Source organism: Prinia subflava, chromosome 31, assembly GCF_021018805.1.
Source record: "Prinia subflava isolate CZ2003 ecotype Zambia chromosome 31, Cam_Psub_1.2, whole genome shotgun sequence".
NCBI classification, from domain to species: domain Eukaryota; kingdom Metazoa; phylum Chordata; class Aves; order Passeriformes; family Cisticolidae; genus Prinia; species Prinia subflava.
Window position 1 is genome coordinate 1,374,286 of NC_086277.1, and position 24,488 is coordinate 1,398,773.

General features: G+C 65.3%; 4 protein-coding genes across 8 annotated transcripts; all 4 read right to left on the reverse strand.

The window, feature by feature from the left end:
* Nucleotides 1-117: 117 nt before the first annotated feature.
* Nucleotides 118-4,389, reverse strand: LOC134562831 (lysosomal acid glucosylceramidase-like). Its single transcript, XM_063420382.1, is given in 13 exon segments — nucleotides 118-413; nucleotides 494-619; nucleotides 710-873; nucleotides 963-1,187; nucleotides 1,267-1,504; nucleotides 1,604-1,776; nucleotides 2,145-2,278; nucleotides 2,414-2,560; nucleotides 2,637-2,828; nucleotides 2,954-3,068; nucleotides 4,010-4,023; nucleotides 4,026-4,264; nucleotides 4,266-4,389. Coding segments are annotated over 13 exon segments (1,905 nt in total). The 5' UTR covers nucleotides 4,295-4,389; the 3' UTR covers nucleotides 118-304.
* A 1,880-nt stretch (nucleotides 4,390-6,269) lies between these two features.
* On the reverse strand, nucleotides 6,270-12,068 carry LOC134562824 (lysosomal acid glucosylceramidase-like). 4 transcript variants are annotated; one of them, XM_063420368.1, is made up of 11 exons: nucleotides 10,656-11,031; nucleotides 10,212-10,313; nucleotides 9,820-10,011; nucleotides 9,599-9,745; nucleotides 9,333-9,466; nucleotides 8,823-8,995; nucleotides 8,499-8,733; nucleotides 7,510-7,734; nucleotides 7,278-7,441; nucleotides 7,075-7,200; nucleotides 6,272-6,976 (listed from the first exon to the last, which is right to left on the reverse strand). In XM_063420368.1, the coding sequence occupies exons 1-11, from the start codon at nucleotides 10,918-10,920 to the stop codon at nucleotides 6,871-6,873; spliced, it is 1,869 nt and encodes a 622-aa protein (XP_063276438.1). In that variant the 5' UTR covers nucleotides 10,921-11,031; the 3' UTR covers nucleotides 6,272-6,870. The 4 variants fall into 4 exon arrangements, with proteins under 4 accessions (XP_063276439.1, XP_063276438.1, XP_063276441.1 ...); XM_063420371.1 differs by lacking the exon at nucleotides 10,656-11,031 and adding an exon at nucleotides 10,510-10,646 and having other exon boundaries at nucleotides 6,273-6,976; XM_063420370.1 differs by lacking the exon at nucleotides 10,656-11,031 and adding an exon at nucleotides 11,459-12,068 and having other exon boundaries at nucleotides 6,274-6,976.
* A 2,035-nt stretch (nucleotides 12,069-14,103) lies between these two features.
* LOC134562845 (lysosomal acid glucosylceramidase-like) lies at nucleotides 14,104-17,266 on the reverse strand. Its single transcript, XM_063420435.1, has 10 exons — nucleotides 16,966-17,266; nucleotides 16,499-16,690; nucleotides 16,278-16,424; nucleotides 16,058-16,191; nucleotides 15,806-15,978; nucleotides 15,489-15,726; nucleotides 15,127-15,351; nucleotides 14,881-15,044; nucleotides 14,613-14,738; nucleotides 14,104-14,512 (listed from the first exon to the last, which is right to left on the reverse strand). Exons 1-10 carry the CDS (start codon nucleotides 17,048-17,050, stop codon nucleotides 14,410-14,412), a joined length of 1,587 nt encoding a protein of 528 aa, XP_063276505.1. The 5' UTR covers nucleotides 17,051-17,266; the 3' UTR covers nucleotides 14,104-14,409.
* Nucleotides 17,267-17,388: 122 nt separating this feature from the next.
* Nucleotides 17,389-23,714, reverse strand: ENTREP3 (endosomal transmembrane epsin interactor 3). Of its 2 annotated transcripts, none has more exons than XM_063420373.1 (12): nucleotides 23,489-23,714; nucleotides 22,856-22,912; nucleotides 22,611-22,721; nucleotides 22,323-22,448; nucleotides 22,121-22,228; nucleotides 21,776-21,936; nucleotides 21,577-21,676; nucleotides 21,414-21,498; nucleotides 20,741-21,313; nucleotides 20,437-20,502; nucleotides 19,404-19,666; nucleotides 17,389-18,807 (listed from the first exon to the last, which is right to left on the reverse strand). In XM_063420373.1, the coding sequence occupies exons 1-12, from the start codon at nucleotides 23,705-23,707 to the stop codon at nucleotides 18,637-18,639; spliced, it is 2,040 nt and encodes a 679-aa protein (XP_063276443.1). In that variant the 5' UTR covers nucleotides 23,708-23,714; the 3' UTR covers nucleotides 17,389-18,636. The 2 variants fall into 2 exon arrangements, with proteins under 2 accessions (XP_063276443.1, XP_063276442.1); XM_063420372.1 differs by having other exon boundaries at nucleotides 20,437-20,505.
* Between the last annotated feature and the right edge of the window lie 774 nt (nucleotides 23,715-24,488).

The following is a 24,488-nucleotide window of genomic DNA, read 5'->3' on the forward strand; positions in this document are numbered from 1 at the left end:
CCCATGGGGCTCAGGAGGTACCATCAGCCTCAAATCTGCCTCCTCTGGCCCCTGGCATAGTCCTGCCCACTGAGCTGGCACCAACGGGAGGTCAGGGGTTCGGGCAAGTTTGTAGAAAACCTGTTTATTTTATGAAAACATCTAGAAAAGCGCAGGTGTTGCAGCCCTAGGGTCAAACAGGTCCCCTGGGGCACAGGGGGCTGCAGGGGCTGTGCTGCAGCCCCAGCCCCATTAGAGCATTCTATCCAAGCTGCCACCAGCACCACGTTCCTGGCGCTGGCACCTCACTCCTAGAGCAGCCACTCTAGGCTGGCTGCTTCCAGAGGAACGTCTGGATGGAGTCACTGGCAGCCACAGCCTCGATGAAGCCAACGCGCGGGTCAGAGACCCCGAAAGACACGTCCATGGGGGAGCTGTGGGGAAAGCAAGAGGGGATGGGGGCTCAGTGGGGTCGGTGGGGCCTTTTGCCAGGGATCAGAACCGAGCCACTCACCGGTTCAGGACCACCAGGACGATGGCGCCGTCGGGGCGCAGGAATGCTGAGTGCTCCAGGTCACACCGGCGGCACTTCTTGGAGACGGCCAGTCCCACCCGCTGTGAGCCCTCGGGGATGAACTTGCTGTGGGGACAAGCAGGGTCAGGGCCTGGTACTCAGGATGTGGTACCTGGAGGCAGTGGCAGGAGCCAGCAGCCTGTGGCCCCAACACACCTGAAGTGGCCCAGGTGGTAGAACATGGGCTGCTTGTAGAAGACATCCTTGCTGCTGTCCACAATGACGGGGCTGTCCACGTAGTTCTTGCTCCAGTTGGGGCCTCCCTCCAGGTCCAGGGCCAGGTTCCAGTCGGTCCAGCCTGTCACGTAGTTATTGAGGTTCTGCGGGGCAGGGGGTGGTACTGAGCCACAGGCAGGCCCAGGGGTTGGCCAGGGTGGCTGATGTGTCCCTGGCTCCCACCAGGACCTACCGTCAGGATGCTGTGGCTGTACTTGCTCCCGCGGTCCCAGCCACCCAGCACCACCCTGGGCTCCCAGAAGTAGGAGCCTGTGGAGGCCTCCGTGGAGAGGAGGAAATAGTTTGGGAAGAGGTGATGGGTGATGGAGAGTGTCAGGTCAATGGGCGCCAGAAAATCCAGGTACCAGTGGATGCCGATGCCGCTGATGTAGCTGGCAGCCACAGGGTCTTTGAGAACCTGGCAGGAGAAAAGGGTCACCAGTGCCCCGGGCTGGGAAATCTGCTGTGGGGCCAGGACAGCTGCTATGGGGACTCACCACCTCAGCCCAGTAGGGCAGCATCACCCTCTGGTCATCCAGGATGATGAGCTGGATGTGGCGGTGGGAGCTGTTGGCCAGCGCCGGGCCCAGGTCCTGGGCAATGAAGTCCCGCTGGTGCTCAGGGGAGAAGCCCAGGCACTGGAAGGGGTAGAAGATGATCTCACCAGCCGTGGGCTCGTTCCCTGCTGTCACTGCCCAGAAGGTCAGGTTGTGCTTGGCATATTCATCCAGGAACCTGGTGGGGGTAGATGGTGAAGGGCCCTGCTACACCTGTGCCAGCCCCAGCTCCAGGTATGGCATCCCCAGCACCCACCACACTCCCATGGCCCCTCACCGGATGAAGTACTTGGCCCAGGCCCGGTGGTACTTGTCCCCTGGGTTGCCCTTCAGTGTTCCCCTCCCTGTCATTGCTCCATTTGTCTTCATCCAGACCGGGGAGGTCCAGGGGCTGGCGTACAGTGACAGCGGCCGCTTGGCCATTGCCTGGGCTGCTTGGAGGATGGGGATCTAGGGAGAAGTGGAATGGCACAGAGCTCTCCAGGTCTGTCCCAGTGCTGGCAGTGCAGGCAGCAGGAGGAGTCATCTCCCTCCCCAGAGGCAGGAAGATGCTCCCTTTTCCCATCCCATCCCATCCCATCCCATCCCATCCCATCCCATCCCATCCCATCCCATCCCATCCCATCCCATCCCATCCCATCCCATCCCATCCTATCCCATCATGTCCTATCCCATCTTCTCTCCCACCCAGGTGGAAAGATGAGTTCTCTCCCTGCTAATCAGCAGGAAGGACCTTGCTTTCAGCCCCATTCCATCCCATCCCATCCCACCCCACCCCACACCAGCAGCAGACCCAGTCCCTCAGACCCTTCCTGCACCTTCATGTGCGTGTCCTCCTCTGTCAGGTTGAAGTGCCTCAGCTCGAAGTCGCCCTCGGCATCGGCGTAGGTGTACAGGCGAACGGAGAAGTCAGTACTGGCCATGGGCACACGCACCAGGTTGTACTCAATGCCTGAGGACAGGGCAGGTAGTCATGGGCACCCTCAAGTTGTATTTGGGGGGTCCAGATCCCCCTGCCCCTCAGAACCAATCTCAGCAGCCAGACCCCAGCTCCACCACCCAACAGAGCTGCCTGCCCTGGGCTCACCCTCCTCGGAGAAGTAGGAGCGGAGCAGGTGGTTCTGGGCATCCTTGGACAGGGACAGGATGTTGATGGCGGCCGCGTCGGTGATGGAGCCACCAAACCCCTTCACCTTCTGGAACCTCTGCGCCGTGTCCAGGGTGAGGTGGAAGTCTGTGGGGACACACAGTGTCACCATCCCCGCCATGTGGGACAGGCTCTGTCACAGCAGGCACAGCCAGGGTGGTACCTGGGCTCTCGGCGTTGTGCTGGAATCTCCCCTCGCTCCGCTCCAGCCGCTTGCCGGCCTTGCTGCTCTCATATCTGACATAGGAGCCAGGGGCTGGCAGGACCAGGGGGTCCAGCGTGTCACAGTACGTGGCACTGCAGGCACAGACCAGTGAGCCATGGCCAAAATCCTTGGCATCACAGGGACGGCCACCTGCAGCAGAGGAAAGAGCGGGTGGGCACCGAGAGCTGTGGCAGGAGCCCAGCTCATCCCTTTGACCCATGACAGACTCCAAATCCAGCGCCCTCCAGAGCCCAGGGACATGTGCCAGCACGTACCTGTGGCCTGCAGGGCTGCCTGTGCCAGCAGGAGCCAGCCCAGGACACTGGCACAGCCTGGCCCCATGGCACCTCTGCTGCAGCGGCTCAGACGATGCAAACGGACACACTGGAGCTGTGAGCAGGGAGAGGTGTCAGCACCCAGAGCTTCTCAGCCTGACACAGCCACACACAGGACAGAGACACAGGGCAGGGAGAGCCCCAGCACCATCCCCCTGCCCAGGGACTTACTGGACCCCCCTGCCAGGCCTATCCTGCCCTCTGCCCACTGCTCCAGCCCAGTGCTCACCTTCCCTCCCACCCCTCCAAAGTCTCCCAACAGTTCCAGCTATGTCCCAGGTGTGGGCAGCCCCCAGGTGTGGGCAGCCCCCAGGTGTGGGCAGCCCCCAGGAGTGAGCCACCCCACCAGCCCACTGTTCCCAGCCACCCACGCTGTACCCAACAACTTCGTTCACTCCCATCAGCTGCCTCCCACTCCTTCTCCCTCCTCACTTGTTCCACAGCCATGCCATGCCGTGCCATGCCGTGCCATGCCGTGCCATGCCACATCACCCCATGTATCCCCAGTGCCTCCCGAGCCAAAAAACAGAAGCAAACAGCTCCATGCTCCCAATGCCACATGCACGGCAGCTGGGGCTTGTCCAGCCAGAGTGCTTTGGGGCTCAAGCCCTGGAATGGAGAGTCCCACATTCCCCTGTCCTATGCAGATGTTCACACCCTGTCCTGTCCCTCCCGTGGTGCTGGGCAAGGAGCCTCTCAATGGCAGCACAGGAGGAGCCACCTCCAAGCCTCGGGACCCTGGTGCCAGACTCAGGACACCTGGGGACCTCTGCCAGGGTGGGGTGATGCCACCTTGTTGCTCCCCGAGATCTTGTGGGATGTGGAGTGGGGTCAGGCAGCTGTCCAACCTCCTCTGCCTCCCGTTCCCTGCCTGGGAATGATGCCCAGCTTGGCCAGGGCATGGCCTCAGCACGGTCCTGCTGCCCAGGACTGTCCCATGCCCATCCCTATCCCCATTCCCACCTGCTGAAGCTGCCTTGGATCCGGGGGACTCACCTGCTGCCAAACCGCTCTCCCTGCGTCTCTGTGGCAGCGGTGGCGGGATCTGTGTCCTGGCTGTACCTGGTGGGAGGTGACGCTTCTGGCAGAGCAGGAAAGGTGAGTTTGGGATGGGACAGCTCATGGGACTCCGTGTTTGAAGAGGAGCCTGGGGATGATTTTGCAACTTGGCTCCAATAAACTTTCCACACACCACAGCATTTGCAAAGCTCCCTGGAAACCTGTTCCAGTGGCCAGAGGGAAGCTGGGGAGGATGCTTGCCAGCCCCCCAAATGCCTCCATCACCCCCCCAGAGCCAGGCCTGCCCTGCTGCCCTTGGGAAGAGCCTCATGGAAGCAGCCCTGTGTCCCTGGGACACCTCGGCCAGGGTAGGGTTGGCTGTGCCCACCCAAGGCCCCTGGCAGCAGCTCGGCTTTGCCATGGCCAGTGCCACTGCCATGACCCGTGTCCCATTTGAGGCTGCTCCAGGACCTCTCCTGGCACGGGCAGAGGCAGCAGCCGGTCCCGGCAGGGATCCCCGACCCCTCCTGCGGGCTCCGCGGGCGATGGGCACAGCGGGGGCTGCGGGCGCTGCCCGCCGAGGTCCCCTCGCCCCTGCCGTGCCCCCCAGGCCGGAGCCCCACGCCGCAGCGGGCTGGGTGGAGCCGGCAGCAGCAGTTCATCATCTGCAAAACAAGTCTGGGCTCCACACCGTCTAATTTGGGAACCTTCCTAATTGCAGGCATCTGCTCCGCAGGAGAAACAGGAGGCGGGCAGAGGCACTGGGAGGGGGGAGTGGCATCTGCCCCGGGGTCCCCTTGGGGCGGCTGCTGAGGGTGGTCAGGGAGGCAGACCCCTCCCAGGGACCACAGCCCCTCACTCAGTGTCACAGCCCCTGCTCCAGGGTCACAGCCCCTCGCTGGAGGCTGCAGCCCCCGCCCAAGGCTCCTCCTGCCACCCCCAGAGAAGGGATCCCCCAGCCGGCAGTGGGGATGCTGCGGCTGGTTACTCCAGCCTCGCCCCACCCCGCGCACCATTGCCGGGGATGCTGCGCTCCCCTCGTTTCCCAGCCGGCTTTTCAACCATCCAGAGGCTGCGGTTCCGAACAGGCAGCAGCAGCGAGCCCGCCCAGAGGGGTTGGGCAAAGCCTTTCCCTGCACGCTCGTCCCTGAGCCCCGCTGCGCACCGGGGTGAGGGCTCCGTGCTGCCACCCGGCACGGCAAAGCTCCAATGTCCCTTGGGCAGGGGACATCCCCAAGGTGTCAGGAAGCGTGTGCCAGCAGGACCAGGGCGGGGACCCTGTGAGGTCACACCTCTAATCAGTTCTGTGCCACTCATGACAAGAGGGACATCAAAGGGGCTGGAGCATGTCCAGAGAAGGGAATGGAGCTGGGAAGGGTCTGGAGCACCAGAAGAGGCTGAGAGAGCTGGAGGGGGCTCATCCTGGAGAAAAGGAGGCTCAGGCGGGACCTTCTGGCTCTGCACAACTCCTGACAGGAGGGGGCAGCCAGGAGGGGATAGGCTCTGCTCCCAGGGAACGGGGACAGGACAAGGAGGAAATGGCCTCAAGTTGCATCAGGAGAGCTGTGGCATCTCCCAGGAGAGGTTTAGGTTGAATATAAAGAAAATCTCTTCATGGACAGGGCTGTCCAGCCCTGGCATCAGCTGCCTGGGACAGTGATAGAGGCACCATCCCTGGAGAGATTTAACAAATGTGTATGGAGCACTTGGGGACACGATTTAGGGCAGGCCTTGGCAGTGCTGGGGGAACGGTTAGACTGGATGATATTCAAGGCCTTTTCCAACCTCAAGGATTCCATGATTCTGTTCTATGATTCTAAGCACAGGGAGCCTGACCCAGCTGCTGTTGGGGCCAGCATTCCCCAAGAACATGGGTAAAAGCACAGGACAGGCTGATGTGTTCCATGAACAGTGCTGGGATGAAGCCCAGTGCCACCTTCACACCACACTCCAATAAACCAGCTGTAAAGCCTCTGGGTTTTTCTTTTTCCCTAACCTCAGCAGTTCCATGGCTCTCACACAGGGGCATGGGCCAAGGAGAGCTCTGGCTTTCTCATTCCTGTACATCAAAGATGCTGGTAACGTTCCCAAAGGCACAGGGAATACTGTAACCGGTATTTAGGGAAAGCAAACAGGACAGGGAGGTCATTGCGGGCTGCGGCTTGTGTTGGCCACAGCCAGAATAGAGAGGACTCTGTCCAGAGGCCACCCTGGAGAGGTGGCACCAGCCTGATTTGTCCATAAGGTTCGGTGGATGGGGACACTGATATCATTTACTCTGCCTTTCCGACAGCGTCTGACATTTGGATTTCAAAAAAAAAAATAAAACTCCCCCAAAAAGTAGGCTGGGGAAAACCAACAGCACATCTGGAATGAATCAAGGGCTGGCAGCTTTGGAGGCTGCAGCTGCAGGGATAAACAAGGAGCCACCCGCAGGCCACGAGGGCCGGAGCCCCCGGGGCACCCCTGGCCCCGCGCCGCCCCGCCGAGGAAAGCCGAGAGATTTCCGAGCGCGTAGAGGAAACACTGACGGGAACGGCGCATTCCGGAGGGAGCGCGTCATGGCTTTACTTGGCCGCACACGCGAGGGGTTCGAGGGGGCCACGTGTGGAAGTGTGCTCCGGGAGACGGTGCAGGGGGAACTTCCAGGGGGATGGGAAGTGCCGGCAGGGAGGGGAGGCTGGGAAGCAGCAGGCTCGGGCAGACCCTGGTGCCAGGAGCACATGGAGCCCCTGGTGCAGGGGCTGCACTCCCAGCAATGGGTCACCACCTCCTTCCACCCTTGAGGGATGCTGGAAAGGGTGAAGGAAGAGTTGAGCCCTGGAGCCTCCCAGAGCCTCCCAGCACTCCTCTGGCTATCACTGCTGGCGCCACAGGTAGGTCTGGATGGAGTGGGCTGGAGCCACAGTCTCGATGAAGCCCATGGCAGGGTCCTGGATTCCAAGTGGCACATCCCGGCCAAACCTGGGGAGCGAGAGGGGCTGAGCAGGTTGGCACAGCCAGGGCTGAGCAGGTCGGCACAGCCAGGGCTGAGCATCACCCCAGTCCCTGCTTGGGCTGACCTGTTGAGGACCACCAGGACAAGGGCACCATCGGGGCGCAGGACGGCCACGTGCTCCAGCTGGCAGAGGAGGCAGCGGCGTCTGCTGTGCAGCCCCACCCGCCGGGAGCCCTCGGGGATGAACTTGCTGTGGGGAGAGGACCAGGAGAGGGGTTCTGCCCATGGTCTGGAGCTGGAAGCAGCACCTGAGCCCCCCCGACCCACCTGAAGTGCCCCATGTGATAGAACATGGGCTGCTTGTAGAAAACATCCTTGCTGCCATCCACGATGACGGGGCTGTCCACAAAGTTCTTGACCCAGTTGGGGCCTCCCTGCAGATCCAGGGCCAGGTTCCAGTCGGTCCAACCAGACACAAAGTGGTTCATGACCTGGGGAGGCAGGGAAGGGGCTGAGCGGGGCTCCCCCCAGCCCCGGGTGGGCAGTGTGGGGGCCGTACCGTCAGGATGCTGTAGCTGTAGTGATCCCCTCGCTCCCAGCAGCCCAGGGACACGGCGAAGCGGAACATGAAGAAGCCAGTGCAGGCCTCCGTGTAGAGGAGGAAATGCTCAGGGAAGAGCTTGTGGGTGGCCTCCAGGCTGCAGCCGGGCGGGACAATGGCATCCAGGTACCAGTGCACTGCCAGGCCAGCCACGTAACGGGCGGCTGTGGCATTTCCCAGGACCTAGGGAGCAAAGGAGATGCCTCACACTGAGGCTACTCGTGCCTGAAGCCTGCAGGGATGGACACATGGACTCCATGTGCCAGGGTGGTCTCTCAGGGTCACCTCTTGTCCCCTCGCATGGGCACCACTGCCCACCCCACCTGCAGCCCCCTCCCTGCAGCACTGCACCCTTTGAGCAGCACCCTAGCATGGATCTGGTGCCCCAACATGGCTCTGGCACATTGCTGGGTGCAGTGTTAAGGGTGTGGGGCACAGGTTTGCCCCATGGTGGGCCCCTTGCCCCCCACCTGGCTCTGCTGCTGCCTGTTCCTCCCTGCACATCCCCCTGGGGTTGTCCAGCTCTGCGGCTGTGCTGTGGCTGGAGGCAAACAAGGGGCAGGAGGCAAAGGAGGCTGGAGGTTTGAGGCTGGAGCAGGAGCACGTTTTACTTTCTTTCCTCCTAGTTTAAGGCAATTCCCCCAAACAGCCCTTGCAGCATTGTGGGGGGAAACCAAATCAGCCAAAACTGTGCCCAGAAAAGGTGCTGGTGTCCAGCAGCACTGGCAGGATCCAGGGATCCGGGATGTGGGTGCCACCTCCCGTCCTCACTCCCGCCGGGCACACGCGGAGGCGTCAGCTCTGGAAGGAGCCGGCTCCGGCTCCCGCTCCGGCAGACCCGGTTTGCTCCCACTCTCTAGGGCTGGGAGAGGCCCCTGGTTCCCTTTCCAGCAAAGCCTGGGGCTGGGGCGCGAGGCGGAGGGGAAGGAAGGGGCGCTGCTCCTCACCACTTTGGCCCAGTGTGGGAGGTGGATGCGCTGGTCGTCGAGCATGAGGAGCTGTGTGCGGTGGGGACTGCGGGCCAGCGCGGGGCCCAGGTCCTGGGCGATGAAGTCCCGCTGCTGTGCGGCCGTGAAGGCGATGGTGGGGGCCTGGGGGGGCGTGAAGAGCCCTGCCAGCGGCTCGTTCTGCGCCGTCACTGCCCAGAAGGTCACTTTGTGTTTGGCGTATTCATCCAGGAACCTGGTGCAGAGGAGAGCGGGCAGAATGAGCCATCACCCCCCTCCCCAGTCCTCCCAGTGTCCGTCCCAGCCTGGTTCCAGAGACAGTACTTGATGAAGTAGTTGGCCCAGGCCTTGTGGTACTTGTCCCCTGCCTTCCCCTTCAGAGAGCCTTTCCCACGGACATCCCCGTTAGTCCTCATCCAGCCTGGAGCGGTCCAGGGGCTGGCGAACAGCAACAGCGGCCGCTTGCTCATGGCCAAGGCTCGGCGCAGGAGGGGAATCTGTGGGAGGGGACAGAGGGACAGGGTCAGCTCCAGCTGCAGTTCCCCAAAACCACAGGGCCCAGCGTAGGAGGAAGGGGAGAGCTCAGGGTACTTCAGTGGGGACTGGCAAGCACCACCCCACGGCACAGCGCCCCGGCTCCTCACCCTGCCAGTGCCAGCTGGGATGCGCCAGGACGTGCCCTGGAGGAGGTGCCAGCTCCCACAGGCTGTCCCCATGCACTCTGACACGGTGTGCAGGGCTCAGCAGCACCTGGTCCTGGGGGGTCCCAGCACACACAGGAGCTCCGGCACAAGAGGGGACAAGGTGCTGATGGCAGCAGCTTCAGCCTCCCACCTTCATCTTCACGTCCTCGTCTGCCAGACTGAAGTGCTTCAGCTCGTAGTCGTCGGGGACCTCATCGTAGCTGTAGGGGCGCACGGAGAAGTCGCTGCAAGCCATGGGGACCCGGACGAGGTTGTACTCAATCCCTGAGGAGCAGGAAAAGCATCAAGTGGCACCGGGGCAGGCATCCAGGTGACGATGTCCCTGCGGCGGGGACAGGCACAGCCACCTCTGGTGACCCCACGATCTGCTCGCGCCGCCGCGCCCTCGCTGCTCACCACTCTCAGAGAAGTAGGAGCGCAGCAGGTTGTCCTGGGCTGGCTGTGACAGCTTCAGGATGTTCATGGCAGCAGCATCGGAGAGGGACCCGCCGAAGCCCTTCACGTGCTGGTACAGCGTGGAGATGTTGATTGTCAGCAGCAGCCCTGCGGGAAGAGCCCGGCTCAGTCCGTGGTGCCTGGGGACCCGCGGTGGCTCGGCCACCCAGCGGTGGCGCTACCTGGGGTGCGCAGGCTGCTCTGGAATCTCCCCTCGCTCCGCTCCAGCCGCTTGCCGGCCTTGCTGCTCTCGTACTTGACGTAGGAGCCGGGGCCCGGCAGGACCAGGGGGTCCAGCGTGTCGCAGTACGTGGCGTTGCAGACACAGACCACCGACCCATGGCCAAAATCCTTGGGGTTGCAGGGTCGGGCACCTGGGAGGCACGGGAGGGTGGGGGTGGCTCAGGGACGTGTCCCTGCCCGCTCTCCTTCCTGCCCCGGGGCGATGCCATTGTCGCCGTGCTCGGCATCGCGGCACCTCCCGGGCACCCAGCTCCGCGCTGCCCCTGGGCTCCTGTCCTCGCCCCAGCGTGCCCAAGCCCCGCTGTCACCCCCGCGATGTCCCTGCACTCACCTGTCACCTGGGGCACCGGCAGCAGCAGCCAGCCCAGGATGCCGACAGCCCACATGGCCCTTCCGCAGTCCCCAAGCTCTGGCCGGTCCCAGGGAGCAGCACCTGCAGCGGGGACACCTCAGCCGGGGCAGGGGGTGGAGGGATCAGCCCCATCTCTCAGCCCCTGTTCCTCCTTCCAGAGCCATGGAGTTCCTGCCACACGCTCCATCCCCCCCAAACACCTTGCAGGTGGGTTGGGGAGGGTCCATCCCGCCCAGGAGCCCGCACCCCACCCGCCTTCACCCCAGCTGCTCCCGACCTGCGCTGCCGCCAGCCCTCCTCCTCCTCCTCAGCAGCTCCAGCCCTGCCCACGACGCCTTTACAGGGTGCTGCTCGGAGACCTCCCTCCGCAGCACACCCTCTCCCACCCCCACAGCTCCTCCTCGCCCTCCTCCCGGCCCGAACCTGCCCTCGGGGGCAGACCGCCCCGCATCTCCTCACCGTGGGGCTGCGGAGCGTCCCCTTCGCCCTCCAGAGCCACCTCAGGGAGGGACAGGGACGTGGTGTGGCAGCTGTGCCCGAGTGAGAGGTCCAGCCAGCACAGGGAGGTGGCACAGGAGCAGAACTGAGACCCCTCTGCCATCCCTGAAGGAAGAGCTGATTCCTTTATTGTGTCAGGCAGGGTCTGGATGAGCCCCTGGGAGCCCAGCAGAGCCAAGGGCAGGCTCATGGCACGGCTGCCTGTCCTGCTGGGGACCTCCAACAGCGCCCTGGGACACCCACCTGCCACCCTGCTATCCCTACTGTCCTCCAGGAGCCGCGGGGCCGTGCACTCAGCACAGGAGGGGCCAGGACACCCAGGCAAGGCCAGTGAACGTGGCTGCAGCTCAGGGCACAGCAGGGGTGGCCACATGGGAGCTGGGGCTGCTGCCATTCCCTGCCCAAGCCTTTGGCATCACTGTCCCCAACTCAGCACATTCTGGGGAGAGCAGCAGCAGTGGCAGCAGTGGCAGCAAACAGGCGATAACCCCAGCTCCTGGGCAAGCAGGGCTGCACACCCACTCTCAACAGCAGCTGGACCCTCAAAGGGAACCCTGCTGTCCCAACACCATGCCAGGAGCAAAGCCGTGCTCCAGTAGCACTCCCTGCTCCTCCAAGAGTGACCCTCCAGCCCAGAGAGCCAAGACTGAACTGGGCCAGCTCACCTGGGCACACAGACTCCACCTGGTCCCATCACCCAGGATGTTCCCACTCCTGTGGGCACGTACCCATCACTGCAGGGACATCCTCAGCATCTCCACACAGGGGTGGCCCAGGGAATGGAGAGGGGCCAGATCCCAGCCACAGCTCCCCTGGCCTGGAGCATCAATCACCAGGTCAGGGCTCCCCTGCACAGGGTTAAACTGCTCCGTTAGCTTTCCCTCCATGGGTGGAGCAGCGCTTCATGACTAATTTTCTCCATTTCTGGCATATCAGATGCAGCTCTGGAGCAATTCAATTCATCAATGTTCCTCCTACCCCCAGCACTGTGCTGCCACAGGCCCTGCCACAGTTCCACGCCTCTGCTGGGAGCTGAGCCATGCGACACCCGGGCCAGCTGCCACTGGAGCTGGGGCAGATGGGGCCAGGTAGCCCCTGGTTACATCTCACGGGGCTAACAGGTGCCCCAGGAGGAAGCTCCTGTCCCTGGCCCTCTGCGCTGTGCATCTTCCACCTCCAAGTGTGATTAAGGTGTGACCAGGCTGCTACACCCAGGCTAATGAGCCCAAATTTTGGGGAGGGATTAATAGCTCCTAAGGCAATCAGCCACCTCCAAGCTTGCCTCCAGACATCCAGGATGACCCCACTCACCCTTTCCCATTCCAAGGTCCAGTTCCTCCTGCCCCCCACCAGCCACAGCCCCCCAGTTGGCTCAGGTCCCACAGCTCCTGGAAACAAAACACTGCGGAGGCTGCTGGAGCTTATCCTTATCAACAGCAGCTGATAAGAGTGTCCTGCTGAGCAGGAAAAGTGAGACCCAGGGGCCGGGTAACGCCTTGCATGGAGCTGCTGGCACGGCCGATACCAGACAGCTCCACCAAGCCCTCAAAGCTGCTTCTTGCAGCCAATCTCCAAATATGGGGAGCACCTGGGGGTTCCAGGGGCCTCGTGGCATTGTGTCACCACCCTTTGCAGGGCACAGGTGGGTTTGTTCTGGGATGGGGTCAAGGACATGAGGTCAGAGGAGCCAAGGGGTGAATTTTGTCCCTAAGCCAGAACAGTGTGGATGGAGACCCAGGGACATGGAGCTGGGCTGAGTCACCTTTCTGCAGATCACGACTCTGTAAGCATCGATGCCAAAGAGCCTCAGTGTGGCACCGCAGCAGCTCCTTCCCAGCTCAGCCCAGAGCACATGGGGACAGTCCTCAGGGTGATCGCGGGCTCCAGGCCAGCTGCTGCAGGACCCCAGGAGCCCCCAGTCACTGTGAGCCCCAAACAAGCCAAGGCTTTGCACAAGAATTAATGAGCCAAGCCAAGCCCAGCGACGTCGGAGGATTCGCCCCCGCTACATTTATCCCAGAGCCAGTCAGTGCTTCAGCACAGAGCCGAGCACAGGGACCAGGGCACGTGGACCAGAGTGATTCAGCATCCGGCCAGCAGCTCTGAGCACCAGGGCAGGTAAGGAAGAAACAGGTGGGGGAGCAGCCCTGCACCGGGCCTGGGATGCTGGGAACAGGGTGGTGGGGATGGGGCTCGCTGCAGTTATGATCCTGGAGAAACATTTCCCTCTTGTGGACAAACACAAACAGCCTCGGGGCAGGAGCAGGGCGCTCTCCCCAGGACTCTGGCGGTACCCTCCGGCTGTGGGGTCCCAGGAGCAGCATCCCTGTGGCTCCCGTGGCGTGCCAGTGTGGCAGGGTGACCCTGTCACTCACTGACCACGCCTGGGCTGTGCTCAGCCCACGCAGCACTTGGGCTGTCAGTCCTGACAGCACCCCTGGGCACATCCCGCCTGCACGGATCAGCCCAGGGGCCCCGACGCCCTCCTGCCCTGAAACTATGACCTCCCTGCCCTAATCTCCTGCTCTCACACCCTGCCTGCTCCTTCCCTCCTTCCTGGGTGTGCCCACACTCAGCACCCACTCCCGGTCCTGTCCCTGCTTGCTCAAGCCACCCCAGATTTGCGGTGGGGTGCTGAGCCCCTGGTGCACCCCCACCCTCCTCACCACGGTGGGGACCCCTCAGCTCAGCCCCCCTGGGGAACAGCAGGCTCCAGGCAGGGCTGCTGCAGCCTGGCCAGCCTCCCTGTCCCAGAAAAGTCCCAGGAGCAGCTGGCACTGCCCTGACCTGAGCCAGAGCTGGCTGGGACCCTGAGACACCATGGTGTGACACTCCTGAAGCTGGCCCTGCCTCCAGCCCTGGACTCAGGGGCCTTGGGAGAGACATGACCCCACAGCCCCCGGCCTGAGATCAGGCTGCAGGTGGCTCCAGATCGGCAGGAAAAGCACAGAAAGCTAAAGCTTGGCCACAATCCCGGCCCAGCCCTTCCATTAAGGGGGGTGTCCAAGGGCTTTGTCCCTGCTCCTGATGCAGCACCCAGATCATCTGCGATCAGGGTGAATCCTGAGCCACTTGCTAGCTGCTAAACCTGTCCCCAAAGGCAGCAGGAGGGACCCGGGCTCTGCTCAGCCCCAGCCAGGCAGTGCACGCTTGGAACTGGGAGAAGACTCATGCCTGGAGCCCCCCTCAGCAGGGTGAGCCCCACGGGGGGCTGAGAAGGGCAGGGGCTGGGCAGGGAGAGGGGCTGCCCACGATGCTCCGGGTGCTCCGCGCCGCTCGCCAGGCTCCAGCAGGCTCCACGCCGGGGTGGCACCCGGCCACAGTGCCCAGGAGCGGGGGAGGCACCCAGACGTTTCTCTTGCAGCCGCAGACATCAAGGCAGCATCCGTGTGTTTAATGTCGGAGCAGAACACAGCACTCACAGCCTGTGGGGTCTCCACCCTGAGGGGCACCGGCGCCCCCGGCCCTCCTGCACACGCACGGCGTCCCCGGCCCGGCCCGGCTCCACCACGGCCCCGCGGAGCCGCTTCCCCCACACACTCCGGCCTGAGCCCGGCTCCACCACGGCCCCACAGAGCCGCTTCCCCCACACACCCCGGCCCGAGCCCGCGGGCAGCGGGGGCTGCGCGTCCGGCCCGGCTGCGTCCGGCCCCGGCCGGCCACGGGCGTCTCGGCCGCGTCACTGCCGCCGCCACAGGTAGGTCTGGATGGAGTTGGCCGGAGCTACGGCCGCGATGAGGCCGACGGTGTCCGCCAGCCCGAAGGTGATGTCCTGTGGGGACCTGGGGGGCGAGAGCAGAGGGGTCACACCTGCACAGGGCTCGGTGGGATGGGGTCCCACACGGGGCTGGCAGGACGGGGGTCCCGGGCTGCGTCACCCACCGGTTCAGAACCACCACGACCACGGCGCCGTCGGGCCGCAGGAAAGCCGTGTACTCCAGCGCTGTCTTCTTGGACTCTCTGGAGGGGACGAGCCCCACGCGCTGGGAGCCCTCGGGGATGAATTTACTGAACAGACAAATGAGAAGCAGCCTCAGGGTGGGAGTCAGACCCCAGGAGAGCTCCTCCCAAGCTAAATTTGCCTTGCTCCTCTCAGGACAAGCTGCTGCTGGAGCCCAGGCAGCTTAGCACATTGTGGGCTCCAACCCACCTGAAGTGGCCCATGTGATAGAACATGGGCTGTTTGTAGAAGATGCCTTCACTGCTGTCCACGATGACGGGGCTGTCCACATAGTTCTTGACCCAGTTGGGGCCCCCCTCCAGATCCAGGGCCAGATTCCAATCAGTCCAGCCAGCCACAAAGTGGTTCAGATTCTGCAACAGGACAGCTCAGATGTCTGCCCAACACCAGCAACCCTCCCCAGGCCCAGCACACAGGGAGACACCGGGGCCTCACCATCAGGATGCTGTGGCTGTACTGGTTCCCACGCTCCCAGCAGCCCAGGATCACATCCCGCTCCCAGAAATGGGCCCCAATGCAGGCCTCTGTGGCCAGGATGAAGTAGTCAGGGAAGAGCTCATGGGTGGGCAGCACCGTGTCCTGTATGGGACCAATGAAGTCCAGGTACCAGTGGATGCCGATGCCGTGGACGTAGCGAGCTGCCTTCTCATCCTCCAGCACCTGGCAGGGACAAGAGTCAGTCCCATGGGGCAGAGCCAGAGGCCCAGCCCTCCACAGGATGGAGCACCCAAGACCCCTGCAGGGACAGGGGCTCTACCCGGGGTCACCACGATGGCACAAACCCCCACCACGCTCACCACTCTGGCCCAGTGCGGCAGGTGGAGCCGGTTGTCGTCCAGGATGATGAGCTGGACGTGGCGGTGGGAGCTGTTGGCCAGTGCCGGGCCCAGGTCCTGGGCGATGAAATCCCGCTGCTGCTCGGCTGTGAAGCCCAGGCACTGGAAGGGGTAGTTGTTGATCAGCCCAGCCGAGGGCTCATTCTCTGCTGTCACTGCCCAGAAGGTCAGGTTGTGCTTGGCATATTCATCCAGGAACCTGGTGAGGAGGGAAGGGGTGAGCTGTGAGGAGTCCCCAGTGCCACCACTGAGAGCCCCCCGGCCTGGCTGCTCCTCACCGTACAAAGTAGTTGGCCCAGGTCTTGTGGAACCTGTCCCCTGCCTGCCCCTTCAGTGTCCCCTTCCCCACATAGGACTCGCTGGTCTTCAGCCAGGTGGGGGAGGTCCAGGGGCTGGCATACAGCGACAGCGGCCGCTTGCTCATGGCCGAGGCTCGGTGAAGGAGGGGGATCTGCAGGAGGAGGTGGAGGGGCCGACTCAGCTCAGCCCCTGTGACCCTCCAGCCCACCCTGCTCCCTCCCAGTGCTCGCCTTCAGCTTCGTGTCCTCGTCTCGCAGGCTGAAGTGGGTGAGCTCGTAGTCATAGGGGACATCATCGTAGGTGTAGGCGTGGAGGGAGAAGTCGCAGCTGGCCATGGGGAGCCGGATGAGGTTGTACTCCAGCCCTGCCAGGCACAGTGGGACACGAGGTGTCCAAGCCATGCCAGCATCCATACTCCTTGTCACCATTCCTGTCTCCCTGACACCCTACCTTCCTCAGAGAAGTACGAGCGCAGCAGGTGATCCTGAGCTCTTTCTGGCAGGGACAGGATGTTGATGGCGGCTGCGTCGGTGATGGAACCACCAAACCCCTTCACCCTCTGGAACCGCTGCGTCGTGTCCAGGGCGAGGACAACATCTGCAGGGACGGGAGCCCAGCGTGATGGTGGGTTGCAGCAGGGTCCGACCCATCCCTGCCACCCCTGGCAGTACCTGGGGCGCAGAGTCTCCGCTGGAACCTCCCCTCGCTCCGCTCCAGCCGCTTGCCGGCCTTGCTGCTCTCGTACTTGACGTAGGAGCCGGGGGCCGGCAGGACCAGGGGGTCCAGCGTGTCGCAGTATGTGGCGTTGCAGACGCAGACCATGGCATCACGGCCAAAGTACTTCGGGCTGCAGGGCTGGGCGCCTGGGGGGCACGGGAGGGTGGTGGGGGCAGCCTCAGGGACATGTCCCTGCCCCGGGAGTGACGCCACTGCCCCCCGAGCTCCACACCTCGGCACCTCCCGAGCACCGAGCTCCACGCTGCCTCCAGCCTCCAGACAACTCCCGGGCATCCCCGACCACGGCATCCCAAGGTATTCCCTCTCCCTCCGCTCCCATTCCGGTCCATCGGGTGTCACAGGCCGCCCAGGGCCCGCATCCCCTCCACCCACCGGGTACCCTCGGGCCCCCCTCGCTCACCTGCGGCCCGGTGCGCGGCCAGCAGCACCGGCAGCAGCCGCCACAACAGGGCACCGACGGCCCCCATAGCACCGACGGCCCCCATGGCCCCGCCGCTCCCGGTGCGCTCGGAGCCGGCCCGGCAGCACCGGGTCCGCCGCCGGCCTTGCCTTTAAGAGCGCCCGGGCAGCCCGTCCCGCCCACACCCGGTGCAGGAGCGGCACCGGCTCTGGGCGGGCCTGGCCCCAGCCCTTCCCCGATCGCGAACCGGGGGAACCGCGTGGGCGCGGGGTCGCTTCCCCACCCCCGGTCCCGGTCCCCGCCCCCGCTGCTCCCCGCGCCCCGACGGCACCGGCCGCTCCGTCCCGCGGAGCCGCCACCGGGAAACCGGGACCCGGCCCCCCGTGACCGGTCAGCTGACCGCCCGCCCCGCCCCGTTCCGCCCCGTGACACCGGCCCCGTGGGCGGCGGCGACCACCTTTATTCGGTCTCTAGCGAGGGGCAGCGGCCGCGGGACCGGCCCCGCAGCGCGGCCCGGGCGCAGCCGGGAGGGGAGGAACGGGCACGGCCAGCGCGGGGCACCGGGACCGCACGGGGCTGGAGACGGGACAGGCAGAGCCGGGTCAGGGCAAGGGACGGGCATGGCAGTGCCTGGCACAGGAGGCCAGGGACCAGACCAGCACAAGGGACAGATCAGGGGACAGGCAAGGTCATCCTGGAGTACAGGCACGGCTGGCACAGGGGACCGAGGATCAAGCCAGCATAGCCAGCCAAAAGAACAAGGCAAAAGACAGGCACGGCCAGTGGAGGGGACAGGGCAGAGGACAGGCATGGCTGGCACAAGGGACCGGGGATCAAGCCAGCATAGCCAGCCAAAGGGACAGGGCAAAGGACAGCATGGCCAGGGCAGGGGACGGGCATGGCTGGCACAGGGGACAGACACAACCATGCCAGGGTTCAGGCACGGCTGGCACAGGGGACAGGGTATGGCCAGTGTGTGGGTCAGGCACAGCCAGAACATGGGACAGGGCAGGGGACAGGCGTGGCCATCCCAGGGAATAGGCACAGCTGGCACAAGGGACAGGACAAGGGACAGGCATGTCCAGAACAAGGGACAGGGCAAGGAACAGGCATCACCATCCCAGACAGGCAGGGGACAGGCACGGCCATCCCGGCCCCAGGGGACCAGCCCCTCACCCCAGCCCCGCCTGGGGAAGGGCCCAGCTGAGCCCCAGGGGCAGCAGCACAGGCTCAGCCCCACCAGGGCAGCAGCAATGTCTGAGCAATGTCCAGGGCTGAGCCAGAGCGGGGCTCCGGAGGGTCCCTGCGGAAGCTGAGCCCAGAGCGGGGCTCCGGAGGGTCCCTGCGGAGGCTGAGCCCAGAGCGGGGCTCCAGAGGGTCCTGGTGGAGGCTGAGCCCAGAGAGGGGCTCTGGAGGGTCCCTGCGGAGGCTGAGCCCAGAGTGGGGCTCCGGAGGGTCTCGGTGGAGGCTGAACCCAGAGCGGGGCTCCGGAGGGTCCCTGCAGAGGCTGAACCCAGAGCGGGGCTCTGGAGGGTCCCTGCGGAGGCTGAGCCCAGAGCGGGGCTCCGGAGGGTCCCTGCAGAGGCTGAGCCCAGAGCGGGGCTCCGGAGGGTCCCGGTGGAGGCTGAGCCCAGAGAGGGGCTCCGGAGGGTCCCGATGGAGGCGGTGCCCTCAGAGCGCGCTCTCCTTGCAGGCCCCGCTGAGGCTCCGCGGGCGGCCGCGCTCCAGCCGCCGTGTGGACAGGAGCCGGCGCAGCGACGACGTGGAGCTCAGGTCCCCACAGCTCTGCAGGTGGATTCCTTCGTGGGGCTGCTCTTCACCTGGCCAGGCGCTCCAGGGAACCTGCAACCAACCCATGGGGACAGGCTGCAGCCACAGGGATGGCAGCCCTGCCCGTGACACCCTCACCCATGGCACCTGCCTGCCCTCAACCCCTGTGCTGAGCCCTCCATGCTCCAGTGCAGCCAGGCAGCACACGGGGCAGGAGGAGAGAGGTGACAGGGCTGGCAGAGGCGTGCATCACGCGCCCACGCTGGCATTTGGGACAGGCTCATTCTCGTCAAGGCCTCCCAGGCTGCGCAAGGGCTCCGGCGTCCCGTAAAGCTGAGGTGCCGGGATGTCCCAGCAACTTCCTTGTGCTGCAGTGACTCAGGGACAAAGCCAAAGCCGTTGCAACAGGAGTGATTTTCCCACCCGTGGCTCCAGTGGGGATCAAGGAAAAGGAGCTGCCCCCCAGGAAGGGCTGGGCAAGGACAGTGCTGCAGGAAGAACGCTCTGCCTGCAGCCAGGGTGCCAAAACAACGGGGGTGTGGCAGGGGAACGGAAACCATGCAAGGGCCAGGGTGGAGGTGCTGATGGGGACACAAGGAAGGGAGAGCGTGGATGGAAGTTCTCAAGGAAGGAGGAGTTGCCCATCCCCTGTGGCTTCCAGAACCCACCTGTTTGTGCCCGTGGAAGCTGTGCCCAGACACCTCCGTGCCAGCTGCCAGGCTGCGCTTGGGTCTCTGCAGGAACCTGGCCACCAGCCCGCGGGTGCCCCGGTAGCCCTTGAGGTCCCCCAGGGAGCGGGTGGTTGTCTTTGACAGCTGCTGAGGCACCTTCTTGCAGGGTGGCAGCTTGTTCTTGCCCACCGAGCTGGCCCGGAGCAGCGGCGGGGAGTCACAGTGGGAACGGCGGAGCAGGCAGGCCTCGGAGCACAGCCCTGCAGAGTGAGTGCTGTCAGACACGGGACACTGCTGTGCTCACCATCAGACACGGGACACTGCTGTGCTCACCATCAGACATGGGACAGTGCTCTGACAGGGCTGTCCTCGTCATCAGACACGGGGCAGTGCTCTGACAGACCCATCCCTGCCCTCAGAACTGGGACACTGCTCCAGCAGACCCAGGACACGGCTCTGATGGACCTGTCCTCATCATCAGACACAGGACACTGCTCTGATGGATCTGTCCTCATCATCAGACCCAGGACACGGCTCTGATGGACCTGTCCTCATCATCAGACACAGGACACTGCTCTGATGGACCTGTCCTCATCATCAGACACAGGATACTGCTCTGATGGACCTGTCCCCACTGTCAGACCCAGGACACGGCTCTGATGGACCTGTCCCCACTGTCAGACCCAGGGCACTGCTCTGATGGACCTGTCCCCACTGTCAGACCGAGGACACTGCTCTGATGGACCTGTCCCCACTGTCAGACCCAGGGCACTGCTCTGATGGACCTGTCCCCACTGTCAGACCCAGGACACGGCTCTGATGGACCTGTCCCCACTGTCAGACCCCAGGGCGCTGCTCCCAGCAGACCTATCCTCACAGGCCTGAGGTGCTGCTGTCTCCCATCCCCAGTCAGCAGGAGCAGTCCCACCATTGATCCCCATTGTCCCAGCAGGGTGAGCTCAATCCCCAGAGGGCTACGGACACCCCCCCCATGCCCCCTTTCTATCCCAGTACACCCCAGTGCCCTGACCTGTATCAGTGGAGGAGTCGGACACGCTGTCCTCCAGTGCTTTGGTATAAAGTACTTCCCTGAAATCTGCTGAGAGCAGAGAGAGCCATCAGGCCTCGGCAGCTGTGCAGACCCCAGGCAGCACAACCCTCCAGCACCCCCCTGCTCCCAGGCCAGCAGACCTCCCCTGCTCCCCCCATTCCCTCCCAGACTGGCTCTAATCCCATCTGGCCACAGAACGCAGCCAAGCCCTGCGGCACAGCCCAGCTGCACCGCACAGCCACTGCTGCTCACCCATCCCGTCCCAGCGCTCTCTGTCACCTACCAGCACGGCCGACCATGGGGACACCGGGGTCACTGTGCGACCTCAGCAGCGGGCGCGGGGCCAGCCCCGGGGCCGGCGACGAGGGGCAGGAGGTCTCGCTGTTGCGCCGGGGCTGGCCGGGGCGGGTGTCCGCGGGGCGGCCCCCGCCGCGCCCCTGCAGTGAGGAGCCCTTGTCCTTGAGCCGCACCTCAGGGAAGCAGGGCCCGGCACAGCGCGCCAGCCCCGCCAGCCGGTTGCAGCTGTGGGTGACGGCTGCCCCCACCAAGATGCCGTCGTGGCCGGGCTCCGCGGTGGAGCAGGAGTAGGAGCGCTCGCCCCGCACGCGGGGCTGGGGCCGCTCCTCGAAGGGGCCCTGCAGGCCCAGCGTGGGGCTGCGCGCGTGGTGGCTGCACTGCACGCAGTCCACGCTCAGGCAGTAATCGGCGCGGCTGCGCTGGATGGAGCGGAACAGGACGTAGTCGACGGAGCGCATGGAGCCCTGCAGCTCCAGCAGGCACGAGTCCTCCGAGGGGCTGCTGTCCCCAGGGATGTCCATGATCTCGGACATGATCAGGGACCCGCTGTCCATGGAGACTGCGAGGGGCAGGCGGGCACAGCTGAAGAGCTGCCGGGAGGAGCTGGACCCGCCACAGCCCTGCTCCCATCCCCTGTGGCGAGGGTGGGGAGCACTCACCTTCTCCGCTGAGCACAATGGAGGGGACACGGTCACAGGTGCAGGCGTGGGAGCCCTCTGTGAGCTGCGAGTCGAACAGGGTGGCCTGTGGGACAGCACCCTCAGGGCCCAGCTCAGCAGAGCCCACCCTGCCCGGCCTCCCCTGCCCTCGACCCCACCCCACCTGGCTGTCTCCCCGCAGCCCCATCACAGTCTCGTATGATGGGGGGAAGTCGGTTGGGTAGAGGGGCACGGGGCTGTCCATGGAGCCGTTGTATGTGATGCTGTGGAGGGGAGAGCAGAAAAGCCACACTGGGTGGGACAAGCCCAGCCTGTGGGCACAGGAGCCCCCCTGCCCTACCAGCCTTGCTAGCAGCGGGTACCTCTGTGCATCTGTCTCAGAGCTGCAGGTGTACTCAGGGGGGTAGTAGGGGGGCGGTGGCACCGGGGGCACAAACTCATCGAAGTCCATCATGGTCTGCAGAAAGGTGTCAGGGGGAGACGTGCACTCCAACGTCACAGAGCTCGAGCGCTGTGGGACCAGCTGCAGGGAGAGGGGAGAAGGGAGAGCTGAGACCTCCTGCCCAGAGATCCAGCAAGGGATGTGCATCCTGGGCTTTAATCTGCACCTGGCTGGGGCCAGGTCCTGCCCTGGCACCCCAGGGACCACCCCAGCCTGGGAGCTGCTCCCCAGCCCTGTCTGCTTCTGGGCCAGCGCTGGCACTCACCACGTGGACGATGTCAAGGGAGAAGATCTGGATGCAGCACACGACAGCAGAGAGCGTGCAGATGATGGTGGAGAAGATGGTCAGGCCGCAGACACTGAAGAGGAGATCCTGGGGAGCAGTGGGGTGAGCTGCAGAGCCCGCAGAGCATGGCCGGGTGTGCGGCCGCTTCCCAGGGAGCCCTTGTATCCCCCTGCTCCTCCACCTTGAGTGCCACACGGATGCTCCGGCAGTTGGGGTTGGGGAACATGGTCAGCATCTCGCTCTGCTGGCTGCAGGAGGCGGGTGGGGGCTCCGAGCGGGCCTGGCAGCAGACGCACGTGTCCCTCTCCTGGGGACAAGAAACGCCGTGGATGCCGTGCAATCCCCTGAGAGCCACCAGCACATCCCACAGCCAGACCCCAGCTCCGCGGCTCCCCAGTGCCCCCGCAGCCAGGGACGAGCCGTGCACGGAGGCCCGGGGCTCGCTGGGGCCGCCCCCGCTCAGCCTCACCGTCTCGCAGGCCTCCAGGGACTTCACCAGCTGCGCGTTCTGGCAGGACAGGATGGAGCCGGCGAGGCTCAGCATGACGCCGAGCACCGACAGCAGCGTGAAGAAGGCGATCTGCAGCGGGAGGAGAGGGGCTGCGGAGCGGAGAGCCAGCGCGGGCGGCTGCGCACCCCGAGGCGCCAGGGGCTGCTCGGCCTCCCCATCCTGGAGTCCCCCGCCTGCACAAGGGTGTCCCCCCCAACACCTACCACCAGGGTGAGCGGCCGCTTCCAGGAGATGATGCCAACGAGCCCGGACAGTGCCAGCTGCAGATGCACAAGCCCCGGGGTGAGCACACGGAGAAGGCTCTGTTAGACAGAGCAGCCCCTGCCCGCGGGCAGAGCCCCCCAATCCCTGCAGGCCTGGAGCCAGCCCAGGAGCAGCGGGGCTGTAGGAGCAGCCCTGGCACCACAAGATGGGAGAAACTGCTGATTCAGGGCCTGGGGACTGCGGGCTGCTCTGGCTGGGCAGCAAACCCAGGCCGGGATCCGTGCTGCAGGGTTACCATGGGGGACCCCGGCTGCTGCCCTCACCCCAATACGCAGCTGCCACTGCAGAGCCCCCACTGCCACCCGCTCTCTGCCCTGCTGTCGCTGTGATGCTCCCACGCCCCTCCCTGCCCGTGACTGCATTCCCCGGACAGTTCCCCGCACCGCTCGGGGGTCCCCATCCCTCACGGAGTCACCCCGGGGAGCCCGTGGGATATTCCCACAATGCACCGCGGCAGCCAAGGGCGGAGGGTGGGGGAGCGGCGGGGCTACCCTCCCCCGGGACCGGCGGCAAGCTCGGCCCCCCGGGAGCAGTGCAGCCCCCTCCCCGCGCTGCCCCGGCCCCACACTCACCGAGAAGCCGGCCCAGGACGGGCAGGAGTGACGGATTTTGGTGGAGGGAGTGATGGTAGCCGCCACCAAGCTGAAGGTGACGATGAGGACACCCAGGATGGCTTGCACGAGACCCAGGACCAGCAGGACCTGCAGCCAGGTGCGCTGAAGGCGGAGGTGGGTGAGGCTGCGGGAGCTGCGGCCGGTCAGCGAGCGGCTGGAGTCGGTGGGGGAGGGCATGGCCGCGGCGGGCGGCGGCTCGGGGCCGGCCCCGGAGCCCCGGGATAACCGGCGGCACCGCGCCAGGACCGCGGGAAGCAGGAGCAGCCGCTCTGCGGGAACGGGCCGGGCTCCACCTTTCGGCCTGCCGGAGGATGCTGACGGTGGCTCTTCACTGCCCCGGGCGGGGGGGCTCGGGCAGCGCCCACGGCCACGCGGAGCCAGGGCCGCCGGGAGCTCCGCGGAGAACAGAACCGGCCTCGCCGGTCCCTCTGCACCCAGGCCGGGGCCGGCCTAGAGCCGCCGGCCGGAGACGGAGCGCGGCCCCGGGACCGCCGCCGCTGGAGCGCCGGGCCCCCGCCGGGAGATCATCCCGCCCCGCGGGGTCCGAGAGCCGCCGCCCGGGACGCGGCCCCCGGGGCAGCGCCAGCAGGCGGGAGCCGCGGGCCGGGCCGGAGCATCCTCCGCGGGCGGCGGGCGCAGGGCCGGGTCCCGCTGCCGGGCCGGTACCGGTAAGGACGGGCGGCTACCGGCAGTCCGTCCGCCCCGCGCCCCACAGCCCCGGCGCCGTGCGGGGACGCCGGGCCGGCAGAAGGCTGCGGCCGAGCATCGCCGCCGCCGCGCCCTCCGGGATGCCCGGGGCCGCGGCTGGAGGCGGGCGGCGGAGCGCCGGGAGCGGCGGGGACGGTCCCACAGGCTGGCGGCTGCTCGGCCGCGCCCGCCCCGGGGCCGCCCCTGTGCGGCACGACGGGAGCTGTAGTCCACCCGCACAACCCCGGGAGCCGCGACACCGGCAGCAGCC